We start from the raw sequence: 20,727 nt of genomic DNA, 5'->3' as shown, positions 1-20,727 counted from the left end.
CCTCCGGGGAGTTTGTGGGAGGGCAGGAGGCAGAGGCTCGCTTTCATCTACAAAGGGAGAATGTAGGGATCTAGTCGTAGCCATGAGTCTCGCTTCAATTATTGCAATTTTCAGGTCAAGACAAAGATCCCTATCAAACATGGCTGAGCCGCTACCATGGGGGTGGGGGGAGGAAACCACAATTGCAAACAGCTCTGCAGGACACAACTTTACATGTTTATATAATCATCCTGCAAGTTATGTAATAACTCCATTTTTTGACAGTGGACATTTGGGTTAGCAACCTCAAAAGAAGAGCGTAGAGAAACCCCATTATTCTGCCTCCATCAGATTTCCTACCTGTTATCCTTTCACCTGTTAGCACGTTGGTCATCCAGAAAATGCCACACTCGGCATGAACTTCCTTGTGGGACGAGAGAGAGAGAGTCTGGAAAAAGTGGGATGTTATTCGGTATCTCTTTGCAAAAGATCTGGTTTGAAAAGCAGATTTCTCCCCCTTCTGCCACAGTGAAGCTTTTGGTTTTACTCATTGGGTTTACAATCCCAGGGTTGCTCTTTCCGTTCTCCCCACCGAGCGATCTTAAAAAACGGAAACCGATTCAGGATTCCCCTCGAAGGATCCTGTTTTAAGGAAATGAGCCCTTGGTGAAAAGGTGGACCTAAAACCATGACTTATGAAAAACAGACTTCTCATGCGTGATTTCTCTACCCGAAGACTTTATAATTGAGATAGCCAGATACACAGTTGCTACCACATAGCAGTCAGTGAGGTGTAGACATGCATAGGGCGTATTACGTATTGCCTAAATATGTGAAATAGAAAATAACAAGCTTCACTTGAAAAAGGCAACGACAACCGTCCGTTGGATCTTTTGACTCCTTGCTTTCAACCCCATGTTATCTTTCACGAAAAAGCCACCGCGGATGCTGACCGAGCCCTACAGCAACTCCCAGCTGATTAAATATTGTTTTAATTGCTTCTGTGGCAGACCTTAAAAGTGTACGGTCCATCCTCTTTGCACGCTAAAACCAAACCCCCCCCCCCAAAAAAAGGCAAGCCGATTTATTCTTTTGGAAAATAGGGGAGGGACACAGAAGATCAAGGCAGGCCGGGGTGGGGGTGGGGGAGAATATTTTAGAAATAAATAAGATGAGATTTAAAATCAAAATAAAACGGAAACAAACAAAAAAAACCCAGGGAAGAACAGAGAAGCTGGATCAAAAAATAAGCTTGCATCTCCTCCATCAGCTAGCAAAAAGGTTTGCAGAACTTGGGGAGGGAGGGGGGATTGTTGTTGCTATAGCAACTGTTCCCCCCCCCCCCCAAGGGAAGAGAATCTATCTGGCATCTCTTTGCAAAAAAACAGATGCTGGGTTGAGGCTCACACACAAAGCATTTGGTTCAGGCTTCCCCGTAGTTTAATTTGGCACCAGGCTGAAAAACGCCTCTCGTGCAGGAGAAGCCAAACTCGTGCCTTCTTCTTCTACGCAGGTAGTTGTCGACGTACGACACCACCCCTCTCCCATCAAGCTCTAAATTTCTGCTGCTAAACGAGACATTTGTTAAGTGAGCCCCGTCCCGTTTTACGGCTTTTTCTCGCTGCCGTTTGTTAAATGAATCGCACAATAGTCATAGCACTTAGTTTATTGTCATTGAGCCTCGTACAATGAAATGAAACATCATCTTCAGACTTATATAGTATTTCACAGGGCTTTTACGTCCCTCTCTAAGAGGTTTACTCCTATTTAGCTGGTTGCCCACTAAGACTCCAAGATCCCTCTCCCAGTTCCTGCTATTGAGCCTGGTTTCACCCAGTCTAGATGTGTCCTTTGGGTTTTTCTTGCCTAAGTGTAGGACTTGACCTTTTCTCTACGTTGAATTTCATTGGTCTTCTAGTCCAGGGGTCTCCAACCTTAGCTACTTTAAGACTTGTGGACTTTAAGACTTCAACTGCCAGCTTTGCTGGCTGAGGAATTCTGGGAGTTGAAGTCCACCTGGACTTCAGGTTGGAGACCCCTGTTCTAGTCCAACGTCCCTCCCCCTTGGCAATTTCCAGTGGTGTGGCCTTGAGCAGCCAGAATTCCCACCAATGGCCTTGTTGGCGGTGGCATTCTGGGATTTGAAGTCCACCCATCTAGGAAGTTCCCTGGTTGGGGGGGAACCCCTGCAGTAAGCACTTTGCCAAGCCTCCTCCTTTTATTACAACCCCAATTAAATAAGGGGAGAGAAAAGAGGCGAGCCTCCAAATTCCCCCCATCTGTTCAAGCCATTAATAGACAGATTTTACACATCTCGCTGCATATAAAACTCATATTCCTTTTGCAAACAGATGGCCGCCAATAAAGACGCTGCCATTGGTTTCACAATCTCTATTCTTTTTTTTTTTTTTCTTAGTATTAATTGCCTTTGGTGTGCTCTAGGCGAAAGGCAGAATGCAAATCCTGCTCAGCCAATTTAGAATTATTCAAAGTTTTTCTTTCACAAAGCACAGGCATAGAAAGAGAGAGGTGGAAGGGGAGGGGGGGAGAGAAGGCACAATATAAGATATAGTATTTGAATCCAAAGCGTGGCACACCAGAATAGAGAAATGAGCTGGGGTGAGCAACCTACTTCCTTTCCTCTTCGCAGCTGGAAGAGAAAACCACTTCATAAAGAAAAGGGGCCCAAATGGAGGCTGGGGGTCTACATCCCATAATAGAAAAAATGACACAACAGACACATTCATCCGTAGAATCTAACTGTGGTTCTAAGTACTCAAACCTCTAAATGGAGAGCATTTCTGGCTGCAATGCCAGCTTACAGATAACAGAGAATAAGAATTGGAAGGGACCTTATAGGTCATCTAGTCCAACCTCCTGCCCAAGCAGGGGACCCTACACCATTTCTGACAAATGGCAGTTCCAATTTCTTCTAGCTATTGAAATGCTGGAAGAGTTGTACCAACAGAAGAGAACTATTTGACCTTGGGATTTAATTGTAGGGTCCTTGGCTGTTTTCTTGTAGGCGTTTCATGACCCAGGTAAGTAATATTATCAGTGCTTAGAAGGGAGTGGGGTTTGCAGAGAGGAAGAGGAGGAGGAGGACTGTAGGTCCTTGGTGCTCTCTGAGTTTGTTTTCTTGCAGACGTTTCATGACCCAGCTAGGTAACCTCATCAAGGGAGTGGGGTTTGCACCGATGATGTGACTTAGTTTTAATCATGGCTAGATTAAAGAAAATCTGCAGACTGTGTTACTTCTAAGAGAGACTTCTAGCCGCTCCCCGGCAGAATTTAAATCGCTTGGCAGAGTCTAAAGCACGGGAATAACAAACCACGTTTTTAATGCATTTACAAAATTCGTATGTACAAAAACAGCCCATTCAAAATGAAAGCCGTTACATTTTTTTTTACACCACGGTATTATTATTTTTTAATAACCACAACTTTCATGACAAGACGGGAAAAGACTGCAAAAGAGAAGAAGGTCACGGGTTTCCCTATTTTTCGACATGTATAAAACCCGAACGACTGAAAAGTGCGGACAATTCCGGATTGCGACAGCGGTTGCGGTACAAGCGTTTCGGTGCGAGGACAACACTGGGACTCGGTTGAGCTTAGAAAATTAAGGCTTGGACCCCCCTGCCTGTCCCACCTACCCCCAAAAAAAAATATTCACACAGGTTCTTAAGATAGGGTGCTGTTTGAGGCTGGAGACTCAAGAAAAGTCTTTCAAATTGGTCCAAATTTCTCCAAAGTGGTCAGTGTTGACCTCAGAGGTGGATGGGACAGTCCAAAGAGATCAATGATGTTATTGTAATAATCATAGAATTGTACAATCATAGGGCTGGAAGGGACTTCGGAGGTCTTCTAGTCTGACCCTCCGTGCAAGGCAGGAGATCCTATAACCATCCCACTCAAAGTCCAGTCTATTTTGGAAAATCCCCAGTGACAAATAGCATCCACAACTCTTAAGAGGCAAGCTACTCCACTGGTTAATTGCTGTCATTAATGATAGTGCCGTTAGTTGGAATAGTAAATATTTTTTTTAATCTAGTAAAAGTTTGAGGGGCCGATGAACCATCTGAAGCTTCGTGAAAAGGAAAAACTGACCGGGGGATTCTGGGAGTCGAAATCCAGACTTCTTAAAAGTTACTAAGGTTGTAAAACAAGTACGTAGGGCCATGGTGGTGAAGAGCGCCCTTCTCAAGGGCTACACCGGATCCACTTTCGGGAAGTTAAACAGGCCTTCCCTATAGCCAAGTTTTCTTTTTTTTTACAGGTAGTCCTGACTTACGACCAATACATTTCCCTTGCCAAGTGAAACAAAAGTTAAGTGAATTTTGCTCCCTTTTAAGACCTTTCCTGCCACTGTTGTTAAGTGAACCTGGCTTCCCCGTCGACTCTGCTCGTCAGAAGGTCGGTCGCAAAAGGGGATCACGAGACCCCCGGATGCTGCAACGGTCATAAATAGGAACCGGTTGCCAAGGGTCTGAATTCTGATTGCGTGACCAACGGCTGTTAAGTGTGGAAAAAACGGTCCTAAGTCACTTTTTTTTCCCAGTGGTGCGGTTGCTTGCAACAGTCACGAAGCGAACCGTTGTAAGTTTGAAGACTACCTGTGGGCAGTTCTGACAAAACGCCTGCAGTTGACATAATAAATGTGAAACTTGAAGCCGCAACTTTTTTGCAGCTTCTGTTTCGCGAAGGGGAAAGAAAAAAAAAAAGCAGCAAACCACAAGCGTCTCATCATCTTCTCCGAAACCCCCTTCTTCTTGACAGTCTGCACGGAACCCATCGTCTACATGTGGTTGTGTCTACACTGTGGGCTGACACGCCACCGAGTTTCCTCTCGGTCACTGGCCAAGATGATGGAAGTGCACAGAATTACACGCCTTAACGGAGAGAAAAAAAAGGACAAACTGTGCGGCTCACTCTAAGCTATTCAAGCGGAACGATGACGCGCAAAGTATAAATTCAGAGTCGATTGTCCTGTGTAAGACCCGTTTCTTGGCTAGTCGGCACCGTTACAATCGAATGCTCTGTCTGCAAATCTTGGGTTGTTGTTTTTTTCCCCCCTTCCTTTTTCCAAGTGTGCTTGGAAGAGGAACAATCCGGACAGGGGTTTGGAATGAAGGCAATTAGATTAAAAAGGGTTGTGGCTCAGTCAGAGAAAAAAAAAACCCCACAGATAGAGGATTCAGATGGTTAAACAGCATGTAATAGGTCTGCACTGGGTTACAAAAAAAATGAGGTTGTTAACTGAACAATATACAGCAACATGAATGTGGCTGAGTAGATGTGCTTATGTTATATATGCAAGTGCTGTACAGTATAGATTTTTAGGACTGGACTAGCAGGGAGAATTAGAGGCTTTATGGTTAAACGTAATAAATAAAGACTGGCTGGTATACAAATAATGTGGCAACCGCAAAGATGAGCTTAGATATTAAATGTCAATCACAGTCCTACAGAAGATGGCTAGGGTCATGAGAATAAGCTTATAACGGTAAGGCGAAGGAGTAAAAAAATCTTAACCATGTCCTAAAAGCAATATAAACCGCCTTCGAGATCCACTGGGTGGATTAGACAATTTGAAGTTTTATCTGGCTATCAAAACCTTTTATTTGTTTTCCTCGGTAAGCTCTTGTTTATACCACAAGACAACTTGTTATTTGGTTATCGAAGAAACGTAGAGCTGTATAATACATTTGGCAAGGCATGCTTCTACAATAGGAAAAAAAGAATAAAAAGTAAGTCTTGATAAATACAGTGTGGATTAGCACCTTGTTCTTTAAAAACCACTTTAAGAGGTGACTGGTGGCATAATTCAGGTTTTAAGTAGAGTAGAACCTCTGGTCACGAACGCTTCTGACCACAACCAAATTGGGTTCCGACCAAAAAATTTACATTTTTTTCCACTGTGGCCGATTTCCCCTTCCGCACCATTTTTTTTTTTTTGTAAGTGCCAAATTTCCAAAATGAGGTGTGGGTCATGACCAAATGTACTTGTAAAGCGGCTTGTGCTACTACTGGAGACAAGTTTTAGAAGTCATGTTACCAGATAGACCGAATTTCATCTACCCAGAAGAAACCCCTGGCAAAGAAATGAATTAAAATATTTGCATATGTGCCATTCGGATGTTGCTGAGCTTTGCAGAGTTTGGGCCCTTCCTCCTGTCAAGACTCTCTTCGAGGAATGTACTGGAAGTCCCTGGGCCTCTTTAGGATTTCCAAAGGATAAATATAGCACTAGCTCTAATTATAAAATAAGGTCCATCAAACTTAAGATGCATTCCCTTTTATTTCCCCAGCAGACAACCGTTTTACAGCTTGCAAAACTCAGATTTTTGGCAAAAGACATCTTATTTAGAGACGATAAAAATAACGGGTTCAAGATGTTAACTGCTTTCAGGTGTGCTCATAGGTAACCCTTAAAAGAAACAGCCTCCGAAGCTGAAAGTCTGTGGCTTTTAATGATTAAGTCTGTCTTACTTTTACTTAAAACCTGGAAACAAATGTAACCCGCTTCTCAGAAGCAGATCAGCTTTGCACAAAATAGACTACTAAAATGGAAAGTGTGGCCTTTAGAATGTGGGACACCACACGTAAATCTGAATGATCTACACACGGGGGGGAATATATATATATATATCTTAGAACTCCCCTGAACTGGAAGTCACAAAAGGTTTTTAAGCTGGTTATTGACCTGTGCTATCAGCACCTAGAAAATTGCCTTGCATTTTGATTGTCCCCCAAAGGGTGCATGGCATTCAAAGAAGTTCATAGGAAAGACGAAGCCCTTTGTTTTATGACAAAATATGGTACCAAAGTCACAGTAAACAGTTCTCATGGTTAAGATTATCCCTGAATAATGATTGTAGGATGGATAAGGCAGGACTTGTTTGATTGACACATACTTCAGAGTAGACAAAAGTGTGAACTGTCTGTACACAAAAGAAAGGCACCCATAGTTAAGCACAAAGTTTTAGAATGGAGGGGGGAAAAATAAGCTCACATCAATGTTATTCACAGCCTTCTGCAAATTCACACATATTCTATTCTAGCCTTAATGGGGCAAATTACACGTGTCGGATTTTTTTTTTTTTTAAAATGCATTATGACATACATCGGTAAATCCCTATATAGTTAAGAAGAAACTCAAAGCAGGACCCTTTAATCCAAATTCAGTGGCTCCAAAACACTGATTATTATTATTATTTTTTTAAACAACAATTCACTACTGTGCTATGGGCCGTTGCTCCTGGCCAAGACCTATCTAAAAATCAGATTAACTTCCATGTTAGACAGGAAAGGCTGTGGTAGTGAGGGGATTTCTTTTTTTTAATACAGATCTCATTTTAAACAGAATCAAAGTTGTTTTACCAAAGCACTAAGTGTGTTATTTTCACTACTACTGCTGGAGCGATGTCTCACCAAGCAGTAACAATCTTATACAAAGCTATGTTCTTCTGACCTAGGCTTTGGCTACCTAACCTGCTTTGATACATCTTGCTTATATATATATATTGTTTGTTTGTATAACCGTCTAAATTTCAGTTTACAACTCTGGATTTTCCATGGAAAGTCTAAACATTTACAAGAGCTAAACAACTGTTGGCAAAAACCTCTGGGTATGCCCCTGGCTCCTATACTGGTCTCGGAATTATGACCGCGGATTGCCATGTGTTCTCTTCAAAAGAAACCTCGGTGAAGAAATGAAATATATTACCAAATTCATTATTTCAGCACCCAAAACTCATTTAAGGCTGACGGGTATGGAGGCTAGAACGTTCTGGCCTCGTTGCAGAATAAGATCAATTCACCCAAGACGCCCTGCTTGCATTTCCCCACCACTCTGGCTTTCCCCAAAGCCGAGAGGAAATAAGATCGTTCGGTTGTGTTCTTGGTTGAGGAGCGGCGATGCAGGAGCTCTTGCTGGAAGCTCCTGCAATCCTCCCGCTTCTGCTTCTCGGCTTTCCTAACCCAAGGCACAGCACGGATCTCCGGAGGACAGACACCCCGTGGGGACAAGGATGCCCTACCAGGGGCCAGGTTTCTCTGGAGAGGATTCCATTTTCACTCACTGCAGCATGATATCCTTAAGGTTCTCCTGAAGGATGGTGTCCTTCACCGCGTGGAAGACGAAGCGGATGTTTTCGGTGTCGATGGCGGTGGTGAAGTGATGGAAAAGGGGCTTGCTGCGGTTCCGCCTCTTCCGGTCAAAGCACTGCACCAGGTAGCGCTGGACGTCTTCCAGGCGGTGAGGGTCGCCCCTAAAGTCTGAGAAATGCTTCTTGATGCTGACCGTCTTGACTTTGTCCACCAGGAGGTCCATTTTGTTCAGGAACAGAATGATGGAGACGTTGAAGAAGAGCTTGTTGTTGACGATGGTCTCGAAGATGTTCATGGACTCCACTAGTCTGTTGGTGCGCCGGTCTTCCATCAGAACCTGGTCGTATTCGCTGGAGGAGACCATGAACAGTATCGACGTTATGCCGTCAAAGCACTGGAACCACTTCTGGCGCTGAGACCTCTGCCCACCCACGTCCACCATTTTGAAAGGGATCTTCTTAATGATGAAGTCGTGCTCCACGATTCCTTTGGTCGCTTTTCTAGCCAGCAGGATATCTTGTTTGCTGGGGAAATAATTCTGCAGAAAGAAAAGGGGGAAAAAAAATAAAAGACACGGGAAGTAGGAGAAAGATCACACTTCAAAAGGGAAGTTAAATCTGCCGAAGTAGCGTCTAGATACGCTGCGGCGGAATGAAGATTCTGGAACTGAACACTGGGAAGGATAAGTTAGAGGCTAATCTTGCAAGGGCTGTTCAGATGCCAAGGTTGCAGGTCTGTGTTTGTGTTAACAGCTCGCTTTTATCTCAGGTTATTTCCCCCCTATTTTGTGCAAACTTAATCTGAAGAATGAATTTCAGTAGTTTACTGAACTTTGCAGCCTGGTTTCTGTAGCCTCTGAAGTTATGTGCCAGCCTTTCAAGACATGCAGTAAAATCCAGAATGCCTGACAATCTAGGATAATCTAGGTTTCACTGACGCTGGGACTGGCAAACTTTCACTGCTACTAAGGGGAGTTGGTCTGAACAATGGATGCATTCATCATGTCTTGGTTTTTTTAAACAGTGGGCACAAAACATACTTTTTTTCCCAGAGGAAGAATAAGAGCTCCTACTTATAAGAAGTGATTATTCTGCTTAAGAAGAGATATTATTCACTAAATCTACATGCTCAAACATCCAGTTCTAGGATTTTGAGGAACATTTCCCAGTGCTATTACTTCTCTTATCTATGATTTGAATGTGTACGACACAAAACAACACAAAGAGAAAAATCTCACCAACTGGCCAATCCGATCCAGATTATCCAGGAAATATTTTACGGATTCACCCTGTTGAGAAAGAGAAGAGTGTATTTACTTATGGTTTACATCCTGCCTTACTTCAACAAACTCTTGAGCAGCTCACAAGAGTTATATTTAGATTTAAATGTCCCATGGTTAAGAAGACACACTGAAGACTTTAGTGCCCAATATTCCCCTGAAAAAGCCACATTTTCACCACACTGGGATTTTAATATCCCTTGAATTGTACTTGGAAAGATACTGGCAACCTATGTAGTGTCCAAACTATCCCACTGAAATGTTTCTCATCTGTCAGCATGTTGCTTTCTGTACCAATCCAATGAAGTTTTGGGGTCAACTTAAACCAGCCTTTAAGAGAACTTTAGAATCATCCAATGACAAGGCAATCATCCAGCTGTTTCTGCAAAACAGAAGACCTTCATTTACATTAAGAAATTACATTAAACTGCAGTATAAGTGCTGGGATCAAGTGCATCATCAACAGAACTGGCCGTATTGCTTCAGAACCAGAGCTGGGATCTGGAAAAACCGATCCCTGAAAACATATTTACTCTGCTTGGCTCTGCCTTGCAATGATCCCTTTATGGGACAGTCGGTAAGCCAAGCTAGAGCTGTGAACACACTTTGGGGAAGAGAATTTACACAGCAGGCTGTAAAATAAAATAGCTTTGTCATTGTGCCCTTAGGACAGGCCATAGATTCTTGTGATACAATGGCTCGTTCTTTTGTTTCCTCAATACCTGGACAGGAATTTTTTTCTCCTTACAAAGTAAAAAACAACAACCCACAATCCAGAAGTGTTTGTTTGTCCTGACTGCTTACAAGATAAAGCAACCTTCATGTGGTTTCCAGTAAAGCACACAATATCCACTTGAAAACCCTAAACTTTTTTCAAGTACCTCCACAGAAGGAACACATAGAGCATAGGTGGCTTGTGGGAGTTGAAAATCCACACAATTAAAAGTTGCCGAGGTTGGATACCTCTGCCTTAGAGCTACACGTGGTCCCACCGTTCTTGTATTTCTCAAGCAAGCAAAACATATTCCAATTTTAACAGTAGTTGTTTGTATATGTCCCTCATAGGATAGTTTTTTCTTGCTACATTATTGTATTATTCTGTCTTTGTGTTTCCTTTGTTCACCAACAAGGGTTGAAGCCGGTCAGCATTTATGACAATTAGCATATAGTACACAAAGCAGCTAGATCTATGAACAATCTTAACTCCTGAATAAAATCCAAGATTAGATCACAATTCTTACGTATGTCAGATCTTAAATGGGAACAATATAATCCAACTTGATCTAGTTCTAATTTCATCTAGTGCTCTTATCTGATTTGACTAGGATTGAGGTGTACTTCTTAATTTTTAAACCCTCCATTATACACCAACAATGTCTTCAAATCATTAACCTCTCTGTTGTCCTTGGATTGGTGGGGGAAAACATGTTTTAAGTAAATAACAAATAAATATATACACCTAAAGAGTTAACATAAAAATATAGATGATTCATTTTCACTTTATATCTCTCTCCTCTCGTGCATCCTCTGAGTCAGTCCGGCCAATTGGGACAACGTAGGAGGAGGTACTGTCCCCATCGCTGAACAGCAGCCATGAGTCATCCCACATCTGGGAATTTGAAAACCCAGAGCTGGGAACTACAGCCCTGAAATAAGCCAGCTCCCACATCTGAGCATTGTTCCAACTTTTTATCTTGTTTATTTCGGGGCGATACTGTGGAGCGTCTTCTTGCTTTCATCTTAAAAAGAGCGCTTGATTAATTCACAGTTACAAAGTATGAAAATCCAGGCGGTTCACATGCTAAATAAAGTCATACTGATTTAATAAAACACAAGAAATGAAAGAAAGAATATTCCGTTTTAGCAGGAGATGGTGCAGGTGGTCCTTGACTTAGCAACGGTTAACTGAGTGACTATTCCAAGCTACAACGGCCCTGAAAAAAGTGATAGTTTTTCCACACTTATGACCGTTGCAGCATCCCCAAAATCTGGACGCTCGGCAACTGACTCATATTTATGACAGTTGTTTGCGACCTCCTGACAAGCAAAGTCAATGGGAGGCCAGATTCACTCAACAACCATGTGACTAACTTAACTGCAATGCTTCCCTTAACAACTGTGGCAAGAAAGAGTGGCATAAAATGGGACAAAACTCACTTAACAACGGTCTCACTCTATCAACAGAAATCTGGGGCTCAATTCCGGTCGTTAAGAAACAAAAATACTAACTGTAGCACTGAAAACAAATCTCTTTTGAATGCATCCCAGCTGCCCAGAGAGCTACGCTTCACGACTTATCCCAGAGCAAAATTGTAAGCCCCACAAGTGTAGTGACATTCTGAGTTCTGAATGAACATTTTCCTGCCACGGTATGGGGCTATAAATAGTACAGATCTCGCACCATCACCTAAAATTAGAATTATCGCTGCACAGGCTCCATGCTTTCTGAATGGATGCCCACAGACGCACACGAGCACCTTTTGAAAGATGGATTCCAAAGGGTTCCAATGCTCAGGGCGATCTCAGGGTCAAACACAGCCATGTTTTGTATGGCCATCTATCCTATGGTAAGATAATCCTGGACGGCTCACTAGGGTGTTCCATAAAACAGAATAAATAAAATAAACCCACAAGGCACCATATAACTCAGACACAGCACCACAACATCACATAACCTCGCCATGTTGTGACAATTGCCATTTAAGGGCAAGACCTAGAAGATTCCGTGGGAGGTAATGGAAACAAAACTGAAGTTAAGCGAAGGGGGTGGGATTTAGGCCACGGGTAACATTGAACTATGGTGAGATATAAATAAATAAAGAGATTAAGTGTCCAAACATCAGCATTTATGGCTTCAGCTATGCTAAAGTGCTACTGAACACAGTTCCAAAGTTCTGATATCTCACAAGAAAATGTACCGCACATTGCCTGACTTTCTCACTAGTCGTTTCCTAACTTTATTTGCCTGACTTCAATGGATAAATGGAGCTCGGTCAAGAAACGTCTTTTGGGGAGGGCAGGAGGGCGACTTACTCTCTCTTAGGACACATCTGTACATTTATTTGGGATGGGGGCCAACGGAAGCACAGATCAGCCAGTGCAAATTGCAGAAATCAAAAGTAGGAAACAAAGAGGTTTGAAATTGCTCCTCCAATAAGGCTTTCTGGAAAACACTGGCTGGATATCACTCAATGCTTTTTTTTTTTTTTAAAGATACGTATTAAAGTAAACAGCCAAGAGAGTTACAAAGTTGCGTATGTATGTATGTATGTATGTATGTATGTATGTATGTATTCAGCTTTGTTTGGGTATTTCCCCACGTCATTGTAGTTGTGCTTTTAAAGTTGTAGCAACGTTTCGGCAGAATCTCATCTGCCATCATCAGGCTTCTGTATTGTACACAATACACAATACAGAATATACACAATACAGAAGCCTGATGATGGCAGATGAGATTCTGCCGAAACGTTGCTACAACTTTAAAAGCACAACTACAATGACGTGGGAAAATACCCGAACAAAGCTGAATACCATACATACATATATACATACATATACATACATACACACACACACACACACACACACATAATTTAAAGGACAAACAGTGCAAACAAAAATAAAACGTGGATTTTACGACAGCAAACCTTTTGGTTATGAAACATGCCACTGGGGAGACATTTTTATATCATTTTAAAAAAAGAAAAAAGAAGAAAGCTATAGAAAGTTACAGTGGCCTAAATAATCAGCCAAGAAGTTCTTAAGTTTGTCAAGTAGGGAGACCACATTGCAGAGTTTTTAGCAACTGAAGACTTAATGGAAAACCTGCAGATGTGGGTAATCTTCCACTTGCAACAGTTTGACATTATGACAGACACACACACACAAAAGAAGATAACTGCAATTGAGATTTGGAGTTCTGACAGCCAGGCCTCCCCTGCAGTCGTGTGGTTACATTTTGGGTGCTTGGCAATCCACCTGCATTTATGGCTATTTGTGGTGTCCTGTGATAATTTACAATTCCTCCCCTCCTCCGCCCCCAGAAACTGATGTTGATTTCAGGTTTCGGGCAAAAAAAATGCCCTTTATAGACAAAGGGTTTGCTTAACCACCATGGATTCGCTTAGCAACCATGGCGATTCACTTAACAATCACCGTAGAATTGGGTCAGTCACGTGATGACCCACTGATCAACCACCCTGACTTATGACCGTAATTTCTGCTCAATTACGGTCGTAAATCCAGGTCTGCCTGAATTGGCTTTTCAGTGACATACTCCCCAAATTTGTTGTGAGCTATTTTGAAGCAACTTTCAATCTTCCGTAGAAGGCAGGCCAAAGACCCAAAGCCACAAACAGAGTTTTGTGTTTCTTTCCAGCCTAGCCTATTTAAAAGTGGTAGAACTGCATTCATATGACGATGTTATTATGTGTTCTTGCTTAACAAGGAAGCGGTCCGATTTTACTGGAAACAACTCTGTGAGAGTCTTGCTCTTGCTCTTACAAATAAAAACAAAGGAGGCATTAACAATGCCCTATGAATGTCTGTTTAAAACACAGCTCAAGCCCAGTTCAAAGCCCCTGTTGAAATTCCCACATTGGTTACTTCAGAAGCGACGTTATCGGCAGGCAACCGACCCGGGCTTTCCCAAAGCTTTCCCCATGTAGTAGTCTGAAAGTTATACAATAATCCTTAAACCCAGAAAGAGCCTAGCAACACATTTTCAGAGGAATAAATTTTATGATTTCATGAATCATTTCTCTCCTCTTCACCCCAACAAGTCCTACATCTGTTTAGCCACACTAATGAAGTGAGCTGCAATTCACAATAGTGCATGCTTTTTAATTTAATAATAATAACAACAACAACAACAACAACAATAACAATAACAACAATAATAATAACAACAACAACAACAATAATAATAATAATAATAACAATAATCTAAGGCGTTACTAGACTCCTCTTGATGTTTGGCTACCATAAACTAATGCACCTCTTTTGCTACAAGATGCTCCTCCTTAAACAAGCAAAGAGATTGTACTTGAATTTTTTTTAAAAAAAAATCTATTTCAATACAGCACACTACATGTTCACTGTGTACTTTTACATAAAGTGGAAGTTTAAAGTAGGAAGTAAATTGTTGTATATTGTTCTACTGACAGCAGCAGTCATGATATATTACATTGGGAGTTACCAGGTCCGTCACAAGAAACATCGTTAAAATGTATTAAATATTGGCACCAATGTGACACAGGCAATCATCCATCTTGTAAATCAATGCACAAAAGTTAGCCACGCCTATCCACATTATTTGCAGCGTCCAATTGTTTATATTTTGCTCTTTATTTTGTTAATGCTCACAAATATTCTTCAGTTCTGAATAGCTCTTGTTGGACTAAGCTTTGTCTACACAATGGAGCATTGGAAGGAAGGGCAAGAATCTAACTTTATGGATGGGTGGATGAAAGGAAGGAAGGAAGGAAGGAAGGAAGGAAGGAAGGAAGGAAGGAAGGAAGGAAGGAAGGAAGGAAGGAAGGAGAGTTTAGAGCAGGGGTGTCCAACCTTGGTTTAGAGCAGGGTGTCCAACCTTGGCAACTTTAAGACTTGTGGACTTCAACTCCCAGAATTCCTCAGCCAGCAAAGCTGGCTGAGGAATTCTGGGAGTTGAAGTCCACAAGTCTTAAAGTTGCCAAGGTTGGACACCCCTGGTTTAGAGCTAGTAATTATTATAAGAGGCTGCTTTAAATGGGAGGAGTGTTTAGGAAATGGGAGGTGGGGGGGGGGGGGAGACTTGCTTTTGGTTCAGTTTACTCACCAGCTGATATTCACTTCGACGGCTGAAAGCTTCCTTGATCCCAGAATCCCTCCACAGGCCGGTCAGAGCTGGTACATACAACTGGAACACGGAAGGTTCAATGAACATGCCCGGTTTATTTTCAAAGGCCATTAGGAACATGGCATGCTTCTCATTTTCCGCGTACTGCCAAGGAATGCCCAGTTTGTCCCGTGCATCAACTAGAACCCTGCAGCCCTAAAAAAACGAAGAAGCAGCAGCAGAGAAATACATTTCAGGTCCTATGTTGCCCATCTATGCTCAATCTTTAACACACTAATAGAACCACGTGTGCTTTTACTTGGCCAGTTCTCCCTTGCTCTACATTCCAAGATATTTTAGACAACTTTTGAGAGCCAAATTCCATCCTTGTTATTAAGCTGGGATGTGGTCTTCTTAAAGATAAAAAATTCCCATTTGTTGTGGGTAGTAGTGTACCACCAACACAGCAAGGCTACTTGGGGGCGGAGAAGGCAAGAATTTAAGTTTCGCAACACCTGCAGATTGGGAGACAAACTTCTGTTAAGCCTCACTTTAGAACCACTTTTAAGGTACAGGAAGAGGTCCAGCAAAACCTTCCACAGAACAAACAAATGGTGTTTTTTTCCCCCCTCCTCCATCTTAGGAAAAATGGTGGTTTAGGCCAATAATCTAGGATTGGTTCGCAAGAGGAAAAGTCTGGATTCCTAAGGTTTAGAACAGGTTTTTTTTTCAAACCCCCAGGCAAGAAAGCCATATCTGAAGACAAGCCTGTGCAACTAGCAGGGTGTGCATATCCGGCTCGGCTGCCCCCCCTTTTTTTTAATTGCCCCGTGCACCTTAAGAAATAACACTGGCACAGGTCGAATTAGATTGTCTTCTGAACTCTGAAGGTAGGGTGGTGGGAAGGAATGTTGTAACGCCCTCCAATAAATTATTTTTTCCCTCCGGGAACTTTTAATAAAAACATAACTGGGTCCACACACCATGATAATCCATGGGTCATTTAACTCATGGCTTTATGAATCCACTCACGGGATGCTGAAATTAAAATTTAATTTAATGTTACGCAAGTGCAATCCGTACAGATTTTCCATGACTGTATGGTTGAGTGGGTGGGTGTATTGGGCTGAGAAAGACAGAAGGACGTCACTTCACCTGGCAGGGTTCCTAGTCTCAGGGAATACTAGAATTCGGGTCTCAAGCCCACCTGCTTAGCCTTTACACAGAACTTGGACCACAAGGGGATGGATGCTGGAGGAAATGCATCCTGGGATAGGCTGTTTCCTTTTGGACAGCTCTGCTTCAACAGGTGGGCAGGAGACCACCAGGAAATCCTGCAGGCAATGTTGGACAAAAGCAGCGGCAGACCGCCAATCCTTCTTTCTCAAAGGCTGTTCGACCTGGAGGTCTCTACTTAACAGGGGGATATGAGACCACCAAGAAATCTTGCAATGTTTTTTTTTTGGGGGGGGGAGAAATGTTAAAAAAGCTAAATAGCAGACCTTGCCTAAATAACCTTGCCAAGGTGGGTTGGGCTGAGGAGAGGCCAAGCCCTTAATCCCCTGCTAGCCTCCATGCCCAAGGCAGGACCGGAACTCAGGGCCTCTTGTTTTTAGCCTAGCCACTTAACCAGTACACCAAGCTGGGGGCCACATACGTAGGGGGAGGAAATCCTTCTTTTCCGAAGGGGGCGGCAGCGGCAGAGCCTATTCAACCTGGAGGTCTCTACTTAACAGGGGATATGAGACCACCAGGAAATCTTGCAAGGGTTTTTTTTTTGGGGGGAGGAAATGTGAAGAAAGCTAAATAGCAGACCACCACCCTGCCAAGATGGGTTGGGCCTGGGGGGGAAGAGAGGGTCCCTAATCACCCCAACTGGCTTCCCAACCCAAGACAGGACTGGAACTCAGTACATCAAGGGGGGGCTCTCAAGGGGTCCTAAGTGTTTGTGTGTGTAATCCCACTTTCCAAGGAGGAGCCCTAAGTGTGTGTGTGTGTGTGTGTAATCCTCTGCCTAAGTGTGTGTGTGTGTGGATATCATGGGGGTAAGTGTGTGTGTGTGTCAAAGGGCCCTGTGTGTGTGTGTGTGTATCATGGGGGCCTGAGTGTGTAATCCCTCTTTCTAAGGGAGGGCAACCCTAAATGTGTGTGTGTGTGGATATCATGGGGGCCCCAAGTGTGTGTGTGTGGGGGGGGTGTCAAAGGGCCCCTAAGTGTGTGTGTGTGTATCATGGGGGGCCCTGAGTGTGTAATCCATCTTTCTAAGGGAGGGCAGCCCTAAATGTGTGTGTGTGTGGGTCAAAGGGCCGTGTGTGTGTGTGTGTGTGTGTGTGTGTGTGTGTGTGTCTGTGTAATCCCTCTAAGGGAGGGCAGCCCTAAGTGTGTGGGGGATCAAAGGGCCCCTAAGTGTGTGTGTGTCTGTGGGGGGTCAAAGGGGCCGTGTGTGTGTGTGTGTGTGTGTCTGTGTCTGTGTAATCCCTCTAAGGGAGGGCAGCCCTAAGTGTGTGGGGGGGATCAAAGGGCCCCTAAGTGTGTGTGTGTGTGTGTGTGGGTCAAAGGGCCCTGTGTGTGTGTGTGTGTATCATGGGGGGCCCTGAGTGTGTGTGTGTAATCCCCTCTTTCTAAGGGAGGGCAGCCTATCCAGGGGTCTCCACTTAACATGGGGACAGGTGACCCTTCTCTCCCCACCAAGGAGAAATCATGCAGGGGGAGAGTTGGAAGAAACATCCTTGGGTGAAGAGAGCAGGGACAGACCCCCCACAACAGGTCGGGAAGGGGCCTTAGAGGTCCTCTAGCCCAACCCCCTTGCTCCAGCAGGAGACCCCACCCCATACCACCCTGTGGGGAAGGGGGAGCCCTGGGCTTTAATTCTTCCCCCCACACACACTCCGCTTCCAGAGAGGAGGTGGGGGGGGGGGCAAGGGGGAGCGGCAAAGCGCGGGGTGGGGGTGGGGGTGGAGGAAAGGAGGCCACGCGGCGAAGCCCACCTTCAGGGCGTTCTCGTAGATGGTGGCGCGGAACTCGAGCAGCGCCTTCTGGTCGAACTCGCGGCCGTGGATGATGCGCATCTGCTTGAGGAAGGTCGACTTGCCGCTCTCGCCGGCGCCCAGCAGCAGGATCCGCACCAGGCGGCGGACGGCGCGGCGCTCGCGGGCCAGCAGCGCGTCGATCTCGCGGCTCCGCCGGCGCGCCTCGCGCTCCAGCTCCCGGCGGCGGAGAGAAACAGGCAGCGGCGGCGGCGGGGACGGCGGCGACCGGGGAAGGCCGCTTTCCTTGCTCGGCTCCACAGGCCCGGCCGCCGCCTCGGCCCCGGGGTCGCCGCCCGCCGGCCACAGGCAGCGGCCGAGGGAGCGCACCACCCCGGCCATGGAGGAGGAGGCGGCGGCGGCGGCGGCGAACCCCTCAGACAGGCCCGGGCGGGAAAGGCGCCGCCTCAGCCGCCGCGACCTTCCCTCCGTCCTCGCCCTCACGCCCACCCGAAGGGGCGGGGCCAAGACGCCGCCTCGGGCGAGGCCCAGGCGGCGCTCGCGCCCCGACACGGACGCCGATTGGGCGGCGAGGCCCGGAGGCGAGGAAAGGTCCACAGAGGGGCGGGGCGGAGCTTGCTCGGGGACCAGTCAGCGGGCCAGAGGGGCGGGAGGAACGCTCGCTTTCCCCACCCACTACAACCCCGCCCCCCCGCGCGCGGGACGGGACGACAGACAGAGAGAGCGGCGGGGCGGGGTTTTCCCAGGGTCAGGGCGGAGCGGGGAGGGAGCCGGCGCTGATTGGGCGCCAGGGGAAAGGGGGGGTCCGTGACGTCACCCGGGCGAGAAGGTTATGAATGGAGAAGGGGTGTCTTAATAGGCTGTCTGGCCCATCGTCTTTTAGGAGTTATGGGATTTGGAGTCCAGCGCTCTTCACCTGCATCGTGGTGTATAGGTTCTCCTGCTTGAGCGGGGGGGGGGGGCTGGACTAGAGGACCTCCAAGGCCCCTTCCGGCTCTACTTTAGTCTTTGTTCCTATTCTATCTAATCGGGGTTAAAAAGGTTAAAAGTCTATAATATACGTGGTGTGTTTTATTTATTTTATTTTATTTTACTTATTTAATTTATTGCATTTATTGTATTTAATGCATTCATTCATTTATTTTTTATTTTATTTTATTTATTCTTTGAGAGAATTACGCAATGAAATTTCATCTTAATGTGTGGCCGATTAGCGTATATTCAACGTGACAATAAAGTTAAAAAGTTATTCTAAGTTATTCCATTCTGATGTTCGGGTCCACAAGTTGTGTGAATGCATGCACGGCATTTGGGTGCAAAAGGTTGCAAAGTTTTCTACCTCCCGAGACAGCTCCCTTCTAAAGTTCCCTTACTACTACCTGCCCTGGGCCTTCTTAGGGGTGTCTATGGAGATTCTCGGTCATCCAAGGATGTCCCAAAAGTACTTTTTTTTTTTCCTACTGGACTTTCTGTTTTTTCTCTCTGAAGACATTTCGCTTCTGATCCAAGAAGCTTCTTCGGCTCTAACTGGATCCTTCCCTCCACCATCCAGAGTCAGAGCTGAAGAAGCTTCTTGGAAGAGAAGAGAAACATCTTCAAAGAAAAAAAACAACAACAGAAAGCCCAGTTGCTTCTTGAGAAAAAAAAGCACCTTGGAGGCTTCTTAGAGGTCTTTCCCTCTTAGCAAACCACATAGGCAGTCATTTAAATTTTGGAATCATATTGTCCTCCCCCATCCCAACCAATGGCCCCCCATCTCCCTTTCTGTCTTCCCCCATCTAGTGCCCTGTGGCCCATCATCTCCAAAAGCTCAAAAAACCAGGGCAAAATGCACAAAACTCAACCTGTCCTTTCCTTTCTAGAGTTTATGCGGTGCCCAATATTTCCCGAAGAAAAACATTCCTTCTGGAGGCCTTTGCTAGCTCACCCACCAGATGTCACCAGATCTCCATCAAGACAACGGGGTTAAACCTTTTGTGAGAAAACATTTCAGTTGTAAACCCAAGGAATCCTAGTTATTGGATATTATTTTTCTCCTCCTTCAGGGCTCTTCTTTTTAATGGGGTTTTTGGCCTAAATTGTGGTTAAAAAGGTACATAGGATACTAGTGGTTAAAAGCCTAAAGTTGATTCTAGAAGCATGTCTTGGGTAGAAGATCCTACAAATTCTGATTTGTCTGAAAGCAGTGGAGACAAGACTGTGGTTGTGTTAGTACATGTGACAGTGTACACATCTGAAACCACGATGCGTAAACCACAACAGCCAGGCATTCCTGTAATCCAACCCCAAGTGAATTATGGTCACGGTGATCTATCTGTGAATCCATCTCTTTCTGCATAATGCAGCAAAGTTGAAGTCCCTTTTATTTGGTTTACATGCCACTCGGGGGCAGTTTACAAATGGTTAACCACAGAAAAGCAAAAAGAGAACGGAACAAAGTTGGCATAGATAATAAACCGAGAAAGGCCCCTGGGAATGGATCCATTTCGGCACAGAAATTTCCAAATTTCTGCTTAAAATTCTCCCACGATGCACCCCGCTGCCAATTCAGC

General features: G+C 44.6%; 1 protein-coding gene across 1 annotated transcript; it reads right to left on the bottom strand.

Annotated features, from left to right (window-relative positions):
* Positions 1 to 6,261: 6,261 nt before the first annotated feature.
* Positions 6,262 to 18,775, bottom strand: GNA12 (G protein subunit alpha 12). Its single transcript, XM_087942200.1, has 4 exons — positions 18,176 to 18,775; positions 15,189 to 15,404; positions 9,329 to 9,379; positions 6,262 to 8,629 (listed from the first exon to the last, which is right to left on the bottom strand). The coding sequence occupies exons 1-4, from the start codon at positions 18,554 to 18,556 to the stop codon at positions 8,060 to 8,062; spliced, it is 1,218 nt and encodes a 405-aa protein (XP_087798326.1). The 5' UTR covers positions 18,557 to 18,775; the 3' UTR covers positions 6,262 to 8,059.
* Positions 18,776 to 20,727: the final 1,952 nt, after the last annotated feature.

This window comes from Notechis scutatus, chromosome 12 (genome assembly GCF_049901735.1).
Source record: "Notechis scutatus isolate UNSWTSFEM ecotype Mainland chromosome 12, rNotScu1.2, whole genome shotgun sequence".
Taxonomy (NCBI): Eukaryota; Metazoa; Chordata; class Lepidosauria; order Squamata; family Elapidae; genus Notechis; species Notechis scutatus.
This window is presented reverse-complemented; position numbering and strand designations above follow the sequence as displayed.

What these genes read in the sequence shown, in the direction of transcription:
- GNA12 (XM_087942200.1), bottom strand. Translation starts at nt 18,556, where the DNA reads ATGGCCGGGGTGGTGCGCTCCCTCGGCCGCTGCCTGTGGCCGGCGGGC. An exon ending in TCTACGAGAACGCCCTGAAG is followed by an intron (nt 15,405 to 18,175) that starts GTGGGCTTCGCC and finishes TCGTTTTTTTAG; the next exon opens with GGCTGCAGGGTTCTAGTTGA. An exon ending in GTCGAAGTGAATATCAGCTG is followed by an intron (nt 9,380 to 15,188) that starts GTGAGTAAACTG and finishes CTTTCTCAACAG; the next exon opens with GGTGAATCCGTAAAATATTT.